Here is a 20,073-nt window from a genome sequence, read left to right on the forward strand (position 1 = left end):
GAATAAAGCAGAATGAGCAAAGATGTATGATTCTAAGCAGGCTGAAAAGCACCTTCAGTTCCCTAATGTCCAGAAATAACCACGCACATTCAAACCACAGGGTTGATCCTCCAATGACCTCTGGGATTATACAACAGGACCTCCTGGCAAAATGTCTTAAAACTAAGGATATTTTGCCTGACTCACAAAATAAAATATTCATTTCACACTCGCCCCTAAGAAGTCCATGCAGATTAAATCCAATGTATTTACCTGCCCTATAATTTGGATTAACATCAATTCATGACTTTGCTTTAAAGCATCATAGAAGGTTTAAGCAACTTTTCTGTTAAGAGAAGGAAAATCAAATCTGAGGCCCTGACTCTTATAAGTCAGTTTGGGGACAGCTGTAAGGCTAGAGGCCCATGAGTTTACCTGGTACTGGTGCCGGAAAATCCTGTTGCAGGGAACATTTCAGAGAATTCTAGATTCCCAAAGTCAGCAAGAGAACGCTATGTTGTTCTGCAGAGCTCCTGGGCCATCCAGGACCAACTTTATCAGAGACTTGAACCCAGGACCTATGAGGTTTTCCATGAACCTTCCAGTTGGATATAATCTACAGCTCACATTGCGTCTACACGCAGTACTGGGTTTGGACTGGGAGGCATTTCAGAAGGACACTTCACTTCCTGGCAATCGCCCCCACTTGTTTTGAGTTAATTAATAATAACAACAATAATAGTTGGCATTTCTTTAGCACCTGACACACGCACATTATATTATTTACTCTTAAAGCAATCCTAGAAGCTATTACTATCCTGCTGGTCCAAGGGTCCAAAGCTCAGAGAAGTTCCGTAAGTGCTCACTCAACAACAGTGCCAGGATTCACATCTAAGCCTGACCCCAATACCGGTGGCTCAACACCAACATGCTCTGTGACTTCTCATTTGCCAGAAAGTTGCTAAGAATCGCTAACAGTAGATAACCCGAATCTTAACGCCCTAAGACCACTTCCACAGGGAAATGAGACCTTCTAGCATTTCTCAATAAGAGTTTCCCTAAAAAGCTTCTTTTTTCACTTCCACTGGGATTCTTGGGAAGAACCTAAACCCCTCCTGTCCACATTCTCTGGTCTTCATTAAACAAGCTTCACTCCAGGAATTTCAGACCTTGCACTCACTAGATCACAAGCTGCTCCAGAACAAGGATCATGACTTTTCTCTCTTCGTATCCTGAAGAGCATCCTGTGGGCCACAGCCTGGCCCCTCATGGGCAACCGAGAAATGCGTGCTGTATGAACGACTGGATGTGCACTGGCCCCTCAGCACCTGGCCGTTAGCAGAGGCCAACTCTCTTGCTTATGGCCCAACTCAAAGCCTAAGCTTTTATTCTATTTCATTGTTAAGTTGTGCCTCTTAATTCTGTTCTTTCTCTTCCTAACAGGATGCAAGCCATCACCTCAATCCATTTGGAAAGCTCAGGAGTACCTGGAAAAGGTAGACGTCTCCAAAGGAGTTGCTGAGACAGAACACGTTTTCCTTCTTGGGATGTTCTGGGACAGATTGTACGATGCTGTCTTCTGCAAACAGGGCACACCGAGGGGCGCTACTCTGGTCCGTGGAATTCTTCCCATAGGTCTCATAAAACAGCAGTGTGCATCCTGAGAAGAGAGAAGCAAAATAAGGTCCCTGACACACATCCTGAGGATCTAGGAAAGGAATGAGAAGGTAAAGAATATATCTAAAAAAAAAAAGAATGAGACAACTATTTAATACAAAAGGAAATTCTGGTATCTCACCGTGATGGGAAATATTACTATAATCTTACTAATGCAGATTAAGAGAGAAAAATGAAGCTAAATATCCCTGAATTCTAAAATATTATTCTAAAAATGCTGCGACATATGCTTGTAAGGACATAGCTTCCTCTAATAAGCTAATAAAGTATTGTAGGTAGAAGCTATTAAGGGTCTGCTTTGATAATTAGATTGGAATGCCTTATAATTATTAGACACAACTTTTAAGCAAATTCTAAAATGCTCACGAATACGTTCTCTTGTTGAACATCTCTTAAAACCTTCATCCAATAAACATTTTTGAGCACTTCTCACGTGGTGAGCTCTAGCATACAAATACGAATGCTGCGGTCACCATCCCCGTGCTTTGCAAAAACCTTTTACACGAACAGGAAAGAAGCATAAGCCTGCTTTCGCCTGCACTGTAGATGAATGAGGTCCACTTCCCAACCGTTCTACCCCACTGTGTTATGAGTCCTCCTTCACAGACTTAAGACATTTAAGACTTAAATGTCTTAAAAACTATTGCACTCTGGCCAGTTTCATTTCTTCCTTTAAAAACAAATCTTAATATGCACAAACAAACTTATATAATGGAACTCAGCGCAGCACAGAAGCCAGGAGGAAAACATGCCCCAGCGCAGCCCTCAGAAACAGCACCATTAGGACAGTACTTTCTCCTTCCGTGGTACTTGATGATCTTACGAAACACGGAGCTCTCTCTCCTCCTGCAAACAAAGCTCATCCAAAGGCTGAGAGAGGCTCTTAGAACAAGGGAAAGTAGCAACAGGTTTATGGCCAGAGCTGCTTCTGCAGGGCTGAGCCAGTCTCTTTTTCCAGTAACAAATGCACTTAAAAACAGTGCCCCCATCTTTCCATCGAGAAAAGCCTGACACTACTGCTGCGTATGCAACATGTCATGATCTGGGGACCCGAGGACCAGGGTAAAGGTGACAAAGCAACACCAGCTCCGCCCAAATTCAAATTCTTTCCAAAGGGTTAATGTTGACTTGCCAGGCTCCCTACCATTGTGCTCCCAGCGGCCGTGGTTTGAATTATTCCATCTACAGGAAATGAACACAACCTTGGGCAGATGCCAAAATGTTGCCAAACCTAACACCCCATCTACGACAGACTACAGCTCTACCGGGAAGTGTGAAAGCAAAACAGGACATTTCATTTTAGAGGCAGGCCAGGATGTAAAACAATATATGCAGAATTCTGTTGCTATCAAATTCAAAGAACAGGAAAGTGATCGTAAATCTATTACATTAAGGTTAACTTCATCTGTGTCTCTCATGCTGGGGCGCAGAGTCTGATGGAAAGGGGCTGCCTCGTGTCAGTGAAGTCTCCTGCTCCCCATCCCAGTGTTGTGGCCGTCAGCCCTGTCCAGTCCCCACTAGGAGCTAGTGTTGGCCTGGAGGGTTGACAGTGGAAGTTCTTGCCACAGGAGCAGAGAGAGAAAACAGATTGGAACAGCGGAGGAAGCACAAGAATAGAGGAGGTACTACTAACAGAAATATCACCAGGGGAAGGAGAGCAATTAGTCCTGTTCTTCCCTTAAATCCACCTTTTCGCTGACACCCTCTCGACTCACACTCTACTCCATTCCCTGTCTCAGGCCTTTCGCAAGGCAGAATCCGCAGCATCCTAAAATCACTTTCTGAACCCCTCTCCCGACATCGGTCATCTGTTGCGCATTCTGAAGGATGTCTTGAATGACCTTGCCAACTATTCTGCCCAGGAAGCCCCCTGTGAACCTCCTGCAAATCCACTCATTGGAAAAGACAGATGGAAAGCAGAATTACCCTTGTTAAAAATTTATTACATCCTCCCAGCCCTAAAAAATATTTGTGCCCTTAGCATACCTATCCATTCGATGTAGGCATGTACCAGATGGTTTGCTAATAGCCGCTCTCTCCAGAACACTGTTTCCAATTTATTTACATAGATACTTCGAGGATAATTTAAAAATTCTGCTTAAATGTATACGTGTGAATATATACACATATATGTTTTTAACTAAGATTAAACCCAATAGTTATGTCCAAACATTACAATTCAGATTCTAAGTGAAGAAAGCTGAACTCAATACATTGAATTCCCAGAGGAAAGACGTGTAGAACACCACATGGAAAAGGTTATGCTGGGAAAAAACATCTTTATCACATGCTTTTTCTTGGCTGCAAAGGAAATGAAGGAATGTGTGCTTGATAACATTTACACTTACAAAGCACCCTTTCTCCATGGGTCTTGAAGTGTTTCACAAGCAAGCACTGAGACAGCAGGACACAGGCAGGACTAGATCTTACAACTGTTAAAGACAACTCAGGACCATCCCCGCCCCTAAAGTCCGTGGCCAGAAGCTCCCGGTGTGGCTTCCAGGATGGAATACAGAAAGCTGGAGATGCCCTTTTCCCACCTTAAGAGGTACTTGCTGAATCTCCCCCAGGAAGCCTCCAATGATCTGGCTCTGCACAAATGTCTTCAGTGGCAGGGAACTCAGGAAGGTAGTGTCTTTCCACTTGCCCATGGCTCTAGCTGCTGTTGTTTTTTACATTAATTCAGAATCAGCTTGTCTTCCATCTACTAGTCCCATCCTAACCTCCAGAGAACCAGAATAAATTCAGTGTCTCTTCTATAAGACCGTTGCTCACTCTCATCCCAGTTCTTATTTTCTCTAGGCTAAACATTCCTAGATCCTACGCCATCCTCCATATGAATGGCTCTAAATCCCTTTGGTGTCACCGATGGCCCTGCGATCCAAGCAGGATATGGACACACAAACACATATATACGCACCATCACCAGCCTCCCCCCCACCACCATGGGTGTACGCTGGGGGTTTTCAACGCCATAAGACAGGCAGAGAACAACTTCCCAAAGCATCAATTTTAACAAACAAATTTTAGGTTAAAAAAAAATAGATACATGCCACATTATGGAGTAGAGCGCATCCATTCTAAATATTATGCAAGAAAAGGTAGCTTCAGACTGTGATTCATGAACAATTCCAGATGCTCATTCCTCTGAGGGGACATTTTCACTCTCCTCTCCAGTTAGAGATACTTCAGGCAGAATCTTTTTGAGAATCATTTTCTTGTTTATAAACAAGTCTCCTGAAATCTCATGCCTCCAAGGAGAGAGGGCCAATGTGACCAGGGCAGAGGAAGGAGAGTCCGACATAGCTGCAGATCACATGACATCTCTAATGATGTAGCCAAAGATCTCATTCACTTTTTAAATCATATTTATTTTTATTTTGGCCTCATCACATTGGAAACGCATTCTGAAGGGCCCGCAAATCAAACCCCCAAATCTTCTTTACTTGCAATACTCGGTAGCCACATCACCCTATTCTGCACTTGGGTAGTTATTTGATTAAACCTTAAAGCATAACTTATCCCTTGAAAATTTTATCTTGCTAGATTCAACCCATTATTTCAACTTGCCAAATCTCTTCCACCATTCAGTGTAAGAACCTGCCTCTATAGTATGTCAAAACTAGGTAAGATCTTTGCCTTCCTCAGCCACAAGGTATCATAAGGATCCAAATCCAGAGTTGGAAAGGAAGATTACCATATGTGTCGGATGCTGGATAGGTTTTATAAATCCTCCAGTTTGCTAAGGAAAGATGTTACTCAAAGGTGAAAGGCCTTCGCAGGTGCACCTGCCCCAGAGGGGCTTATGGGTAATTATGAAATGACACCAGCTCACCAAGGCTAGTGGAGGGGGGAACGGGAGGGGCTCACAATTTCTCAATAGGGTGCAAAAAAAAAGCTAGAACGGAGGCAGAGCGGAGGGCTCAGGGCCTTTCACACATACTGTCTACAGACGTGACTCCCATTTCTGTTTTCTCCCGTGATAAGGAAGGGTGTCGCCCGATAATGAGGTTTGACTTTGAACATGACACTCAATTCCTCTGACAAAGAGTCACAGGACAGCTGTGCAAAAATGCCAGAGGCTGTGAGGCTGCTTTTCCTGTTTCCATCTGTACAAATCATCTTTACATCTGTATAAATCCACACTGTTTTGACTTAGAACCTCGCTCTTCCTCACGGGACATTTAGATCGCTTCAAATGTATACATCCACAGCGAACAATAATTTTTAAGTGGTGATGCTTGTGAGAAACTTTTATCATCCTAACAAAACAAATCCTTACTCCTCTTTCCTTTACATTCAAAAAAGAAAAGTATTTGTTTGTGATGGTAACAATTAGACCCTCTCAGTTCCTAAAGGTGGGATGACACAAATGAAATAACCCAGATGAAATTCTTTGTTGCATAAGCTGGGAAGGATACTTCTTTGGAGTTCTGAACGCGTGCAGAATATGAAATTCAGGATCTACATTCCAAATAACTGAACTACATTTGGTTACTTATTTGGTTTTTTTAGTATTAAAGAATGGTGCAGAAATACCTATAAAATAATAAGTAATGACTATTAAAGTCAATCACTATTTACCAAAGAATGAATACTATATATGAATATTATGTAAGCCATATTACATAGGTTTGAGAAAGTATTTGTAATAAGGTATGCCAGAAGATGCTGCATCAAATCCCTTCACATTAATTCAAATTAGCACTGGACTCGCTGGCGTTTCCTAGGAAAGAGGACAGCTGCAGAAATGACTCCCAGTGGCCCTCCAGGCGTCAACAGTGCTCCTACCTTTAAGTGTCACCCAGTACTGCTTCCACTTCCTCCGAGCCACCAGCTCGAGCTTCCTCTCCTTCTGCAGAGTGACAAGGGGTTTGAAGAAGAGCCACCCGGCTTTCCGGACCACCCCCTGTTCCTTCTCAAAGAGCAGATCCAGTTGTTCCAAAGAGCTGAGGGACTCGCTGCTGGACTCAGCGGTTTCTGTGGACGTTTCTAGGTTCTCCGTGTTGGTCCTGCTCATTTCCAACTCTCGCATGAAATTCTCATAAATGTTCTGACGGAGGGGATCGCTGCCAATCGCGTGAGCAGATTCGCTTCTCTGGGACAGGATCTGAGCCGAGCCCCCTGACCACAGGGAAGCAGACACCTGGGAAGGCCCCTGCATGTCCACATTGAGTCCATCTGAGCGGCTGTCAAAGTAGTCACTGCCCTCCTTGGACCTCGGCTCCTGTGAGCAACACAGATGACCACCCATCAGAGGTTACGTATATCCAAAGCACCCCTTCCCCAACAAGGCATATGTGTAATATTGTTGCTTGCTAATACTGCTGCTGCAAAGCAAGATTCTTTTAACAAAAATGCATCTTTAATCACCAAGTCTCCAAACCAGAAAGAATTGTAGAAACAGTGTTGCCCAACCCAATTTATAGCCAGTGGAGTCAATGCTTAAAAACGTAAATAAAATACCACTGACTATTCTAAATCTAACCTACGCTTAGCATCAAGACTTGAGCTAGTATGTTTAATAAACACGCTAGTGAGGATTTCTAGACTGATGTTTCTTTGCTAACTGTGAATCGGTGTCTTCTGGGAAAGAATTCATGTCCTTACAGTCTGTTTTCCTTCTGGACCTTTTTAAAGTTAATTAGAAAATCCCTAGTTCCAGGGTCAAAGTGGGTGGGGACATAGGGACTCAGTGTTGTTATTCACACACTTCTCTTTCTCCCCACGATAAACACAGTGTCCAGCTTCTCAGGATTAGACTTGGGGATCTCTAGCTTCCTGTTTTTCCACTTCAGAGAGTAAAAACCATGCACCTGGAATTCCTTATCCACAAAGTGTAATGGCTAGTAACTGTAGCTTTTTCTCATAACTAATATTTTTTCTTTTTTTTTTTTTTGCTGGGGAAGATTCGCCTTGAGCTAACATCTGCGCCAATCTTCCTCTGTTTTGTATGTGGGTCTCTGCCACAGCATGGCTGCCAACAAGTGGTGTAGGTCTGCACTGGGAACTGAACCCGGGTCGCCAAAGCAGAGTGCAACAAACTTAACCACTTAACCACAGTGGGGGCAGCCCCACTAATATTTTTTCTTAATTTGGGAATTTCTTTCATGAAAAGAACATACCATTCATTCATTCACATTCTTTGATTTAAATACCTATTTTATTCTAAGCACTGGGGATACCAAAGACATGATTCTTAACTTTAGTATTTATTCCAACACAAAATCAGACACAGGCAGCTCTAAATAAAATGAATATTTACATAGTAACTGCTGCCCCCTATTAGGACTCCATGCACTGAACTGGACATGTACAGAGCTGACAACATGAGGGTTTCCTCTGATATCTGGATGAGAAATCTAGTCATTCAAGAACAATAACTTCCATAGAGGCCATTCATTGGTAAATAGCAGTTAACTAAATTCTCAGCAGAAAGTGTGCTTAATTTACGACTTAAAAGACACTGACATTCCAAATTTAGAGCTTAGATTAAGGTAACTCTGCAGAGATGTTAAGCACACACTCTTCTACTCAGGGGCTAGTGCGCTTTCAATGATATGTCCTTATCCATAAATAAACATGAGGGAAACCTGGGGCAAGGACCATTCTCAAAAGGCCTTATTTTGAATATTCCACTGTGTGGAGGGGTTTTCTTTTCAGAAATTTCATCCAGAAATCAAGTAGCAATTATTTGCTATCTTTTGTAGGAAAATGATCTAATGAAGAGTGTTTACAAATACCCAGGGGCTATCAACAACTGAACCCCAAACATAGCTATTACTAATGAAAATATTATTTTCTGCTTCTGTTTACACTAGGTCCCATAGTCATATTTATTTATACACTGATGCTTATGCAAGAACAGAGCAAATGAGCCAGCTCCAGTGAGTCACTTGGGAAACTTTCAAAACAGTTTAAGATTTTTTTAATTGTCACTTTGTTACTCTTCAGAAACTCCTAGGAGGTGAAGGAATACTTCTCGTTTAGCTAGTATTAACATTATTTCAGCTATGAGTCAGACTCTCTGACTCATAGCCCCCAAACACTGGGATTGCCTCTGATACCCAGCAAGAGCTAAAATGGGATGTTTCAAAACTAGCACAACCCGCCAGAGAAAGCCACTCAAAGGCCAAACCTAAATGCGACCTATTAACACTCTTGACATTGTTTCTGATAAGAGGGAGAATTCAAATTGTAGTTTTAACTTTTTAAATACTCAACCGTAGCAAAGCAAGATAAAATTTCCTTTTTGAGAAATGGGAAAAGATTACATTTTAGCATTTATAACTGATTCTTATACATAGACATGAACTTTCCCAGTCTCTAATAAATTTCTAAAGCTTTCAATCTAGAATCCTAATAACCAGTGACATATTTCCAGGCTAATAGGAATGAATAAACGAACGAATATCCCTGAATAGGTTCAGTTGGCTTTCCTGATCACTGTGTTATAGATGTGAAACTAAGGTGCCATATTATGCACGTACACAAGCAGTCTGATTTCCATTTCCCCGCAATCAGACAATCATAAACAATGGACAATGCACCTGGATGACCAGGACACTACGGCAAAGAGTAGAGAGGGACTCAAGAGATGTCACTCAACTTCTCAGGAACTAAAGGAAAACTCTGATCACCATTCCTAGCTTTCTAGGAAAAAATACCAGATTCTCGCCTTGTCATTCTTCATATGCCTTTTTCCATCATTACAAAGTAAGGACCACTAGTCCTCTGTAGAAATTCACTGTGACTACACAGCCTGCAAAAAGCAATGAGAGTCTAAAAAGGGACAGAAAGTTAGGGGCTCTGTGTCCAAATCTACTCTGCAATAAACTGCAGTAGTCATCAGTGTTGCCCACTAAATATTTCCGGTCCTCCCCTGGGGCACAGGGTAGGATCATTTCCTACTCCGTCTCTCCCTCCCTGGGAGTTAGGGATGGCCATGTGACTTGCTGTGGCCAATAAATGTGAACAGAAGCAAAACATGTCACTACTGAGTGGAAGCTTGAAAAGCCAACACACGATTTTCTTTCTCTCTCTGCCACAGTGGCTTGCAGTATTGCAGATGGTAACCTGGTAACCAGATGGGGACTTCGGGTTCTAGAGAGAAACAATGTAACTCAGAGTCACAGCATGAGTGAGACATTAACTTTGTGCTGAACCTCAGAGATTTGAGGGCTCTTTGTTACCTCAGCATAACTTAGCCTACCCTGACTAACAGAACTGAAGGTTTACCCAGGACAAGAGCAAGGCCTCACAGGGCTCAGTACAGCCACATTAACACCAAGAGTTTATCAGCATAAACACATACTCCTCTCCAGCACCTGTCTATTCTTGCTCACTCTCTCTCTTTTCCTCCCTCCTTCCTTTTTTGTGATTACTGTGATATCCTTTCTCAATTGTGCAAGTTTTCTCACTGATTAATCTGCTTTCAGCCTCTAACTCACCAGAGTGGTTGAAAGCCCTACAAAGAAAGGGTTGCTCTTTTATACCACTTTTTTAAAAAATCACAACAAACATGTCTATCCATCATGGTAAGACTTTCTGAGCCTTAGCCCTGCTGGCACACAGAAGTTTGTGTGTGTGTAAGAGAATACGAATTGTTTTGGTGCCTTACTACAGCATATTGTCACAAACTTTGCTTCCATGCACTGATCACATTTTTAAGGATCTAAACCTGATCCTCACCTTTAATTGTGAAAGAACAACAAAGGCATAGCCAACAGAAGTGGAATCCTTGCCAAAAGAGTTCCTCTTGTTCACCTTTACGGATTATCAACGGCGGGAACACAGCAAAACTAAAAAGTTGCCTTCGTAGGCCACTTTTTAAAAATCAAAATACTTTATTATTTTAATATTCCATAATCCTAAAGTAATTAATAGTGGCTTTCAACAGTACCTTGGCTGTGTGGCTAAGTGGAAAAAGCTCATGTCTGAGGTTTAGCAGAAATGGCTTTGCCCCCAGCTTCTCCACTAACTAGCCATATGTCTCCAGGAACGACCCTCAAACTCCTTCAACCTCAGTGTCCTCACATTTAAAACGAGGGAGAGTCCTTTCTTGCTTTCAAATTCAGATTCTTTGATTGTAACCAGTCTGTTCTCAAGTCTACAGGCTTACAAATCATTTAGAGTTAAGTCTTTGGATGATAGAGAATTGAAGGAGGTTCATTTCTCACGAGTGGGCTGGGCAGTCAGGGCCTGCACGGGACCGATTACGGTCCATACACACTGGCAACTGGTCTGCTTTCGAACTGAACTGAAACTGAATGAGACTCAGTAGAGCCGTGGGTAAGCCAGGCGACAAACGCAGATGAGAAACACACTCTATGCAGATGAGAGATGGGGAATAACTGGCTCATTGCCAGTACCAATCAGGGGTCACAGTAGACGACGGCTAAATGTTAAGTCGGCACTATAACACTTGAATCAAAAAGACGTGCAAGTTCTCTGCGTGGGACGGCAGCCCCGGAGCAAGCAGGAGCTATTCCTCTCATTATGCTCAACTGCTGTCAGTTGTTTGGGAAATGGGAGCTGGGAGAAAAAGGTCAAAGAAATCTCTACTGTCTAGTGGTTTAGCCTGAAGAAGTGATGGGCAAGGAGTAAGCAAATTACTATATTTAGGGATATGAAGATCAGAGGATGATGATCATCTGTTCTTTATCTCGGTGTAAAGGAGCAGAAAGGGGCCACAAAGTACAATATGGCAGGGGGTGGTGAGCAGCTTATACATAAGGAGGAAATAATTAATGATAAGTTTTATAGAAACTATCTGCTCGGGGAAGTTACATTATTTTCCACCCTTAAATCTCTATAAAATTTTATAACTAAATATCTATCTAGGATGGTTAAAATGCAAATCCACTGGAGCCAAATTGCCCACTCAAATTCCCTTCAACAATATGACTTATATTGAGCAAGTTAAAAAAAAAAGCAAAAGCTTTCTCCCTTCTATAAATCCTTAAAAGTAAAAACAAACAGAATAAAACAAAAAAATAACAGCAATGAACTGAAAACCTAGTAGTCACCACCAGTTACCTAAAATGGCAAACTGTTACTTTCCTTCCTGGTGGCAAACCATTCAAACTTCATAGACTATTAAATGTATTACTATTATCATCATGATTCTTATTTTATCAGCATTACCATATTTTTGCTATTACATGCACTTAGGTACAAGAGGTTTTCAAAACTGTTAGCTATCTCCATGAGGAAGTGGTAAGATTATACACATAGATCATCAAATTTATTTTTGATGTACTAACTTAAATATAGGAATTTTAATTTCCCCAAAGTAATATCAAGTTCAGGAAGGCTACTCATCCCCAAATAACAACAATCTACCTCTCGTCCTTTTTGTTTAGACTTTAAGAATGAGGTCTAGCAAAATTCTCAGGTAACCAATTCATTGGGGAATTCTCTCGAACTCTGTACTTTGGAAGAACAGTTCGGGCACATCTTGGGATGAATCCTGTGGAATTCACAGGAGAGTACAGGAGGTGAGATTGCACAGAATCGGAGAGATTGAAGTTGTGGGTTAAGCGTGAAAATTCCTATCTGAAGCAAAAGAAAAAAAAAAAAAAATCCCACACCTGCAAACAAGACGTGCCAGGTCTTAGGCTAAACTCTTCCCTTTCACGAGCTCGTTTAAGCCTGAAGACAACGCTCCACAGCAGCCTCTGCTAACACGCCCATTTTACAGATGGGGAAACAAAGGGACTTCTTCCTCAGGCTCTAAGGTTTACTCACCTGGAGTTTCCTTTTCTTTCTGGAGAGGCTTCCCGTCCAGTCGCTGATGCGGCGCATTCTGGCTTTCAGAGTGTCCTTCTTTGAAGTGTCCTCTGCCAAGGCTGTGGACTTCCTGCAGGGGAGGGTGAAGGACGCGTACTGGCCGGGGTCCCTGCGCTCCACTCTGGAGGGCACATCCATGTCGGAGGCGAAGGAGACGCGGTGGCTGAGGCTGGCGTGCGTGCCGATGTACTCGTCGGAGAGCCCGATGGCAGAAGGGGACAGGCTCCCCAGGGTGGCGGCCGGGTACAGTTCCCGGAGGGAGGAGAGGGAGGAGCTTTGGGTGAAAGGCTTTTGGGCATCCCTGGGGGGGAAGGCGCGGAGGCTGCGGTCAGGGGTGCCGGGGGCCGGGCAGGGGCCCTCGGCCTCGCTGCCCTCGCCGGCGTGGCCCCAGGGCGAGTCGTACCAGGACGACTCTGAACTCAGGGAGCTGCCCTTGCTGGAGCGCGGGCGCGAGTCGGTGGCGGAGAGGCGAGGGCTGGGCGGGGAGTCGGCTCCCGGGGCCAGGGTGGGCGAGTACCGCAGCAGCTGGACCGGCCCGCCCGAGTCCCCCGGGGGCCCTGTGCCGTGGTCGTCACCGTTGTGGAACTCAACCCGGAGACACCCGTCCAACTTGCCCAGCGTCTTGATGAGCACTCGGGGGCTCTTTCGGTCCTCGCCGGGCGGGGTGGATGCAACGCTCTCCTGTCTGCCATAGCAGTTGAGGAGGTGTCCATTGCGGTCCTTGGAGGCCGTGTGGTTATCTGCCACGTGGGGACCTGCCGGTTCATGCCCAACATAGTGGAAGCCGTTCTCAGGCGAAAAGGCAGCGCTGCTGCCCTGGAAATCATTTCCTGAGGCATTTGTCCTGTGCTTGGAGTAGGCACTGCCCTTGGAGCCTTTGCCTGTGGGTCCACTCAGTCTCGATGCATAAGGCTGATTACTCTTAAAGTGGGAAAGGCAGCTTCGGGCCAGGGACCTGGACTTGTAACCTGCTGCGCTGCCTCCGTGAGCCCATCCATGCAATGACTTGTCATCTTTTGCATGAATGCTGCGGATTTTCAGGGAGCAAGGCTTTTGCTTAGCACCAGTAATAGTACTGCTGTGATTTTTAGATCCTTGAAGAGTGTACTGACTCTCGGAGTTCCCCATTTTAACCTAAATTAAGAACAGTGGCGTCAGTAACAGCCATGACCTAAATTACATTCCGTTATGAAAGAACTGTCTAAAAAAAAAAAGTTCTTCACGTTACAAAGGAAGCAAGCAACATCTTTCTGTGCCGGACACAACTCAGAGAAGTAGGAACAAGAGTTACTCACTGAATTGGTTCTCCTCGTGCAATGCAGGTCATCAACCAGACACACAATACTGCACACTCGTGTGCTAGGTACTTTAAACACATAATTTGTTGAATGATGTTAATTCAGAAATTGAACAGGCATAAAAATCAGATTAAGGCACCCTTCAGGCTTGGGGTCGGGAGGTTTTGAATCAAGGATTTTTGTAGAAAAAAATGAAGGGAAAGTATCTTTACTCTGCCACTCTAATACATTGATTTTTCAATGACCAGAGAGATACATTTTCATTATCCATAAACTACTGGACGAGCTAATACCACACCCCAGTATAAGCGATTATTACTTAAAAACTACCACGTTTGTAATAATGTGACTCCAGCTCCCATACTCTGTTAGAGCTTTCATATATAACACCAAGTAGGAATGCCACAAAAGAAAAGGACTAGAAGTTCTCAAAACAAGGCTGAGATGACAAAAAAGAGGGAAAAAATAAAAGCTCGCATTTGGGGCAGAAAAAACATTTTAATAAAGCTAACCTCTGAAACTTTTCTAAAGACTTTAAGGGTCCTCACTTTAGAACATGATGAGAGAAAAAAAGTTTGAAGCTGGCTTGTTAGAACGTGGGTATCCGAAAAAATTGTTAGAGTCTTTTAATTCCCTTTAAAACCCCAATTTGCTCAATGAGTCTGTTAGTGAAACCAAACTCAATGTGAAATTTGATCCAACCTTTCACCTTCAGTTTTTCATTCTAACCATTATATCAGTATTTGAGGCAAGATGAAGGTGATGCTTCTAGCTATATTTCCAAACATATTTAGTAGGTTTTTTTTTTTTTTTTTTTTGGTGAGGAAGATCAGCCCTGAGCTAACATCCATGCTAATCCTCCTCTTTTTGCTAAGGAAGATCGGCTCTGAGCTAACATCTATTGCCAATCCTCCTCCCTTCCCGCCCCCCCCCAAAGCCCCAGTAGATAGTTGTATATCATAGTTGCACATCCTTCTAGTTGCTGTGTGTGGGACGCGGCCTCAGCATGGTCAGACAAGCGGTGCATTGGTGCGCGCCCGGGATCCGAACCTGGGCCGCCAATAGCAGAGCGAGCGCACTTAACCACTAAGCCACGGGGCTGGCCCATATTTAGTAGGTTTTTAACTTTAATTCTTTTATACTTAAGAACGTACAAAACAAAAGTCAAATGGACTGACTTTTCTCTGGTGGCAGTTATCAAACCCATTTTAAAACAAAATAGCGGGACCAAATAATTAAACCTTTACTTATTACCTTAATCACAGTCATGCAACTTGACACGAACCAGACTCATGTGAGCTGAATTTACCTGCAGTACAGTTTGTGCTCTGAGGGAGATTAATGCTCAGTTGGCTTTACATGGTCCTGGGAGCAAGGCAGCATGGTTACCACGTGCAGGAAGTGAGTCCGTGAAATGATGCTGAAAAACAGAAACACGGGAAAACTGTGTCAAGCATTTTACATCAAGCTCCCAAAGAGTAAAGATGAGGGTTTAATGTAAATTATCTGAAGAAGTTACTGGTGTCCAGAATCACTGTCAAAATAATAAAGCAAATGTCTGTGAACTGCTCAATCCATCGGGGTTGCTGGGAAGATGGAAAGAAAGCCAGAACTGCCCATGCAATCTTGTAAAGGCCATTAACTCAACACACAGTGTGCAGTCAAAGGCACGCCTTTGTGTCAGGGGAGAGCAGGTGAAAGTGCTGGAATGAGTCATGGCTCATCTGTCGCCACTACTAGGAAAATAACTCTCAGACCAGCCACACTGAGAAGATTCCAGGAGAATCATCGTGACACGACAAAAACGGCTCATCGTTCTCATTTGACTAAGCAGTAAAAACAGAACCCAAAACGTAGAATGCCAGTGAAACAGTCCTTGGCTAAAATAACTTATGTCATAGAGGTTGACCCCATACATGAGATTAAAAGTTTTTCTCAAGTGGAGGTTTGGGCCTTGCTGCCCGAGGAGTGGGGGCAGGAGGCCCACCCTTGGAGGAAGACGACAGGCTGAGGGGGCTGCCATCTGGCAGTGCTCACGGCAGGGACACAAAGCCTTTATTTTCTCTGCAGACACAGAGAACAGGGCAGTGAGGGTTCGATGGTGACTTTTTTCCTCTTTTTTTAAAAAAAAAATTTGTTTGTAATTGTAAAATACATACCACATAACAGTTATCATCTTAACCATTTTAAAGTGTACTGTTAGTAGTGTAAAGTACATTTGCATTGTTATGCAATCAATCTCCAGAACTCTTGATCTTGCTAAACTAAGGCTCTATACTCATTAAACAACAACTCCCCATCCCTCTCTCCCCCATCTCCCCAGCCCCTGGCAACCACTGTTCAACTTTCTGTCTCCATGAACTGGACTACTCTAGGTACCCCATGAAGGTAGAATAACACAGCATCTGTCTTGTTGTGACTGGGATTATGTCTTCAATGTTCAATCGTGTTGTAGCATGTGTCAGAATTTCCTTCCTATTTAAGGCTGAATAATATTCCATTGTGTGGACATACAACATTTTGTTTATCCATTCGTCTGTCAATACTTAGATTACTTTCCACCTCTTGGCTACTGTGAATAATGCTGCTGTGAACATAGGTACCCACAAATATCTCCCTGCTTTCAATTTTGGGGGGTATATACCCAGAAGTGGAATTGCTGGATCATATGGTAATTCTATTTTTATCTTTCTGAGGAACCACCATACTGTTTTCCATAGCAGCTATACCATTTTACATTCCCACCAACTGTGCACAGGGTTCCAATTTCTCTTCAACCTTACCAACGTTTGTTATCTTCTGTTTTTTTTTTATAGTGGCCATCCTACAGGTATGAGATGATACCTTATTGTAGTTTTGATTTGCATTTCCCTAACAATTAGTGATGTTGAGCATCTTTTCATGACTTTTTGGCCATTTGCATAGCTTCTTTAGAGGGTTCAAGAGTGACTTTTAAAGTTAAGGAAGCACTGGCAGGACTGAAGTTTCTCCAGTAAGGCCAAAGACACAAGTCGGCCTCCAATATCTATGCACCCATTTTAAATTGGAAAAAAAAAAGTCAAAAAGATTTCCCACTTCAGCATCAGCAGGAGATCTACTAGCTCATTTGAGTCTATTAAGACTGAGACCAGCATCTAATTAACGAGGTCTGAAATGTACCTGCTATGTTACTGACCACTTACCTTTTAGTGGGCGGCTCTCACAAACCACTATTTATTTATTTTTTTCCCCCCAAAGCCCCAGTAGATAGTTGTATGTCATAGTTGCACATCCTTCTAGTTGCTGTATGTGGGACGCGGCCTCAGCATGGCCAGAGAAGCAGCGCATGGGTGCGCGCCCGGGATCCGAACCTGGGCCGCCAGTAGTGGAGCGCACGCACTTAACCGCTAAGCCACGGAGCCGGCCCCTCACAAACCTCTACAAGACGGAATAGCCACTGGTTGAGTTGGCCCCCTGACATCTCTGACACCAGAGCTGGACCACAAGAACCCCACCTCTCCCAAGTTCAAAACCTGAGTTGTCAGTCTTTCCTCAGCTACACTTTTTAACGTAGGCAACCAGAAGTGGCCACAGAAGCCACCGGCTGCTGCCACTGGGACCTCTCACAGGGAGCCGATCCCGGTGTGAGCCTTGGTGTCTGTCACTTTCATCAAGACCAAGGTCCAGTGATGACCCCAAAGGTGACAGGCTCCTGGGTGGCTCACTCAGCAGCCACCCCTCTCTGTCAGGCCCTTCTCATCTGAGGGTCATGCGCCTGAAGACGAGCGCACACAGCACAGAGTCCAGTCCCCGACACCAGGGCACAATGCAGTATTGAGAGGCCCACTGTGTCATCCGCTCAGGGACACAAAGGCTGGGTTCAAAACCACAGAAGGGCTCTGGGTTGGAAGCTTATGGCCCAGCAGCCGATTCTTTTTTTTTTTTTAACAGTTTTATTTATTTATTTTTTATTTTTTTGTAAGGAAGATAAGCCCTGCCAACATCCATGCTAATCCTCCTCTTTTTGCTGAGGAAGACCGGCTCTGAGCTAACATCTATTGCCAACCCTCCTCCTTTTCTTCCCCAAAGCCCCAGTAGATAGCTGTATGTCATAGCTGCACATCCTTCTAGTTGCTGTATGTGGGACGTGGCCTCAGCATGGCCGGAGAAGCGGTGCGTCGGTGTGTGCCCAGGATCCGAACCCGGGCCGCCAGTAGCAGAGCGCACACGCTCAACTGCTAAGCCACGGGGCCAGCCCCCAGCAGCCGATTCTCACCTAAACTCGTCTTCCTACTGTTGAAATTAAATAGCTTAATTTTTTATTTCATGTTATATTTCAAAAAACATAGCCCTCGACACAGTCCTTCACGAGGCACCATCCTTTACAAGGACACTCAAGGACTGCACCTTTGGGGCTCCCATAACATTCAGTCAACACCTGCTGAATTGAACGAAAGCAACTTAGAAGGTTGATTGGGGCACAGACTAAGAACAGGAATCCTTCCCAACTGGGTCCGGCTGAAAGATTCATGTCTAAACCCACAGAGAAACGTCTCGATAATTAACATTATCCTGGCCAGAGAAAAGCAACACGGAGATGACAGAGGTGGACAACCATGTGCGCTGTCACATGCGGGTAATGCTGACCAGCTGTTCCACGTCCCCCATCAATCCTGCAGCAGGAAAACAGCCTTCAACTGTAGCGAAGAATGTATCCAATATTTACAAGGAATTTATTGACAGCAAGGGTAATCGCTGAGGACAACTATGAAACTGTATCCCCGAGGAGTTTGGCAAATTGAACAGATACTTCTCTGCCACACTTCAGCTGTGATTTTGGCAAATTGAACAGATACTTCTCTGCCACACTTCAGCTGTGATTTTTGTCCGGAAGCAAGAGAATAAATAGGTCAGATTTTTAGCGCCTCTGACCCACTGAATCCTTTACTAAGGGAATTTTATGCTATTTTGGTTAAAATTTTTTTTTGTTAATAGAAAGGAGGATGAAAATAGTGAAACAACAGATTTCCTGTGAACTTTTGAAAAAGGAAAAAAAACAGTTAGAAGCCCCCAGTGTCTTTAAACAGAAAGAATATACACCTTAGGGATACTAGCCTGCAATAATACGTATTAGGTATACTAATATGCAATAGACCCCCAGCTGACCAAGATGTAATTTAAGTGAAGTCCCTCTGGAATAAATGATATGGTGTTAAGACTCTGTGTACTTAGCAAATATTGTATGCTGTATATACAGTTTTTACAATTATTTTTTATTTATTGGATAATTATAATAATATTAGAATTTTTAAAAATTGACCACAATCTCATGAATCTAAAAAAAAATTCCTGTTTTTCATTTTCGGCATCCCCTTCCAATCCCCATTCATATGAAAATATTATGTCACTTTTTAAGCTAAAATCACAAACAATAATGGAAGTGGTTTTTTTTTTTAAATTGTGATCAATTAACCACCCCAGAACTGCCCAGCAATGTGGAGTAATTTCACAAATACGTCATCACGATCCCAGCAGCCACGTGATCGACTGAATCCCACTGCAAAACATCTTTCGGGGGGAAATTCAAGATTTACCTTTTCCTCATTTGTCTTGAGCTTGGGCTGGAACTGATGTGTCGGATTCCCAAAGTCTCCACTTCCATGTAGCGTAGAGTTTATAGCAAAGGAAACTAAAACCTTCCAATTCTGCTTTGTCTCTGGCCCCGAGCCGGCTGCCCAGATGCAACTACAGGGGAACAAGAGGCAACCCCTGGTGGGCAGATGGTGCCGTGAGGGGGCCAGGGGGCTGACTGGTGACGGCGAGCAGCGGAGGAGGGGGGACACTGCACAAAAGCAGATTTGTGGCTGGGCAAGGCAGTTAGGGGAAGCTCAAGTTCTGCCAACATGAGATACCAACACGGCTTCTCACATAATTCTAGAGAGATCTTTATACTGAAATAGGAGCCTCCTCATTGTCCAGAGCAAATATTTCAGATAGGGATAAGAGCTAAGAAGAAGATAAGAACAGGGCTAACCATCATTAACCATAACAATATCTACTTGGTTCCCTCTATTTGGGAGGGTGGGGGTGGGAGGTTGAAGAGAGCTTCAATCATTAGGGAGACAAATCTCAGAATCCTAGTCTGGTTTGTATCAGAGAACTTGGGTTTAAGACCTGTTTCCATCTCTTAAATAGGTTGTGAGTCTTTAGGCAAATTACTTACACTTTCTGAATCTCATTTTCCCCATTTGCAAGTTGAGGACAAAAATATTTGCTCTACCTACCTCACAGACTGAGAATCAAGTGTGGAAATACATGTGAATCCACCTAAAAAACTGTGAAATGCAAC

The 20,073-nt window shown here is 43.5% G+C and overlaps 1 protein-coding gene across 3 annotated transcripts in view; it reads right to left on the minus strand.

The window, feature by feature from the left end:
* The window catches only part of TIAM2 (TIAM Rac1 associated GEF 2), a 226,953-nt gene that overhangs the window by 100,638 nt on the left and 106,242 nt on the right, over nt 1-20,073 (minus strand). For all 3 annotated transcript variants that reach the window (XM_058534100.1, XM_058534101.1, XM_058534099.1), the window contains 4 exons: nt 15,055-15,165; nt 12,406-13,581; nt 6,448-6,883; nt 1,467-1,639 (listed from right to left, as the gene is read on the minus strand). In XM_058534100.1, the coding sequence (XP_058390083.1) occupies nt 1,467-1,639; nt 6,448-6,883; nt 12,406-13,575 (1,779 nt within the window). In that variant the 5' untranslated portion in view covers nt 13,576-13,581; nt 15,055-15,165. The remainder of the gene's footprint in view (nt 1-1,466; nt 1,640-6,447; nt 6,884-12,405; nt 13,582-15,054; nt 15,166-20,073) is intronic.

This window comes from Diceros bicornis, chromosome 39, assembly GCF_020826845.1.
Source record: "Diceros bicornis minor isolate mBicDic1 chromosome 39, mDicBic1.mat.cur, whole genome shotgun sequence".
Classification (NCBI taxonomy): domain Eukaryota; kingdom Metazoa; phylum Chordata; class Mammalia; order Perissodactyla; family Rhinocerotidae; genus Diceros; species Diceros bicornis.